This window comes from Octopus bimaculoides, chromosome 27, assembly GCF_001194135.2.
Source record: "Octopus bimaculoides isolate UCB-OBI-ISO-001 chromosome 27, ASM119413v2, whole genome shotgun sequence".
NCBI lineage: Eukaryota > Metazoa > Mollusca > Cephalopoda > Octopoda > Octopodidae > Octopus > Octopus bimaculoides.
Genome location: NC_069007.1, coordinates 17342748 through 17344837, shown reverse-complemented (window position 1 = coordinate 17344837; position 2090 = coordinate 17342748). Strand labels below are relative to the sequence as shown.

The 2090-nt window shown below is 40.4% G+C and overlaps 1 protein-coding gene across 1 annotated transcript in view; it reads left to right on the top strand.

The window, feature by feature from the left end:
* LOC106875651 (telomerase reverse transcriptase) overlaps positions 1 to 2090 on the top strand; it is a gene marked incomplete in the record, with an annotated part of 37508 nt that overhangs the window by 28448 nt on the left and 6970 nt on the right. The window contains 3 exon segments of the mRNA XM_052977195.1: positions 92 to 172; positions 994 to 1063; positions 1699 to 1741. Coding sequence (XP_052833155.1) covers positions 92 to 172; positions 994 to 1063; positions 1699 to 1741 — 194 coding nt within the window.

Sequence of the window (2090 nt, the reverse complement as noted above, 5' to 3'; positions counted from 1 at the left end):
ATTGTCACTACCACTGCCACCACCACCACCACCAACAACAACAACAACAACCACCACCACCTATCACTCTTTGTTCTATACATTATTTCAGATATGATACCATGGTGTGGTTTGCTGATTAACATGACATCTCTTGAGATTATGAAGGATTATTCCAGATACTGTGGAATCTGTGAGTATAACATGATTCTTTTTAGCATGATTGTAATTAAACAATATTCTTTTGGGAGACTTACAGATCGAGTTAGGGATTGTAGACAACTTTGGAAAGTCTGTAGCCCAACTGCACTCTTATTAGGGCAAGGTTATGTGTTTCCAATTTGGAAGTCTACCACAAAGCAGAGCTGCCATCAATTTGACTTGTCTGAGGTGCTCAGAGAGTTATGAAACTCTCCTCCACACTCACATTTGATATTCATGCATACCAGGCGTACTGTATGCATGCCGGTATTCATACTGTATTCATGCCAGATTTGTTTGGCATCTTCTTGGCATACGTCTACAGTAACTGGCAGCAGAACAGAACTCCTAGTGCTGTTAGCTGGGGTGTGGTGACACTGCTGCGGAAAGGACACTGACAATGGGGACAAGCTAGAGAATTTTCAGCCCGTAACTCTGCAGAACACAGTTTAAGATTTTGGCCAAGGTGTTAGTGAAAAGTTTGGTGTTTGTCGCTGGTAGTCTGGTTGGAGAGGGCACTTGCCCTTGGTATTAAGGGAGATCTTGAATGGAGTTTCTTGATTATCCATAGATGTCCTCCTGTATGAGGAGGACCCCATCACTATCACCTTTTTCTTTTAATTCTCTTACTGTCATATACTATGTATACGTCTCTTCTTTTAATGTATACCTTGTATGCTTTATTTTTCTAAATCCTTTCCTTATATGTAAATGCCCACACTTTATGTCTGTCTTTGTATTGTTCCTCTCATCCTTCACCCTGGTGGCAAAGAAAAGAAATTATTATTATTACTATTATTTATTTATTTACAGCTATTTCGGACACTGTTTCCGCCGGCCTTTCACATCATCCTGGAGTTAATTTACAAGAATGCTTACTTAGGTAAACCAGTCTTTCAGTTTCTGAGTAAGTGATACGGTGTATGAGTGGAGTAGTTAGGTGACAGGAACCCTGCAATGTGTCAGACATCATACAGCTGCTACATCCCCTGCCAGAGACTCGTGGAGCTTTTAGGTGTTTTCGCTCAATAAACACTCACAACGCCCGGTCTGGGAATCGAAACCGCGAACCTATGACCGCGAGTCTGCTGCCCTAACCACTGGGCCATTGTGCTTCCACTCCAGACTCAATCTAGCCACTAACTATACATTGACACTCTAGAATCTCCTCCCTGCTCATGGCTTTCCTACAAATGCTGACTTCCAATAATTCAAATGTAACAATAATATCAATCTCACTAATTTCTGAGAGCCTTCAAATGTTCCTCTACAAACGTCAAGTAAAATAGTAAATGCTCCTAGTTGAAAATAGATCCAATGAGGAGGTTCAGTTTCCTAGACTTATCCACTTTACTTTAAACAATATACTAGAGGGATAATGGACTCTGTGTGTGTGTGTGTGTTTAAATGTTTATGACTATATCTATGTGCATTTCTGCATGAACATTTGTGTATTTTGTGTCTGAAAGGTGATAAGAGATTTGTTTCATTCAAGGATATTTGTTCTTTTCATTTTAGGTTCATGCAACCAAAATGTCAGCTTATATTTGTGGATCAGGAGGTAAGCTTTTCAATTTAGTTTACATCACAGTAAATAGTTGCATCATCATCATCATCAACATCATAACATAGGCGCAGGAGTGGCTGTGTGGTAAGTAGCTTGCTTACCAACCACATGGTTCTGGGTTTAGTCCCACTGCGTGACACCTTGGGCAAGTGTCTTTTACTATAGCCTCGGGCCGACCAAAGCCTTGTGAGTGGATTTGGTAGACGGAAACTGAAAGAAGCCTGTCGTATATATATATATATATATATATATATATATATGTATGTGTGTGTGTATATGTTTGTGTGTCTGAGTTTGTCCCCCGCCCCCAACATCGCTTGACAACTGATGCTGGTGTGTTTAC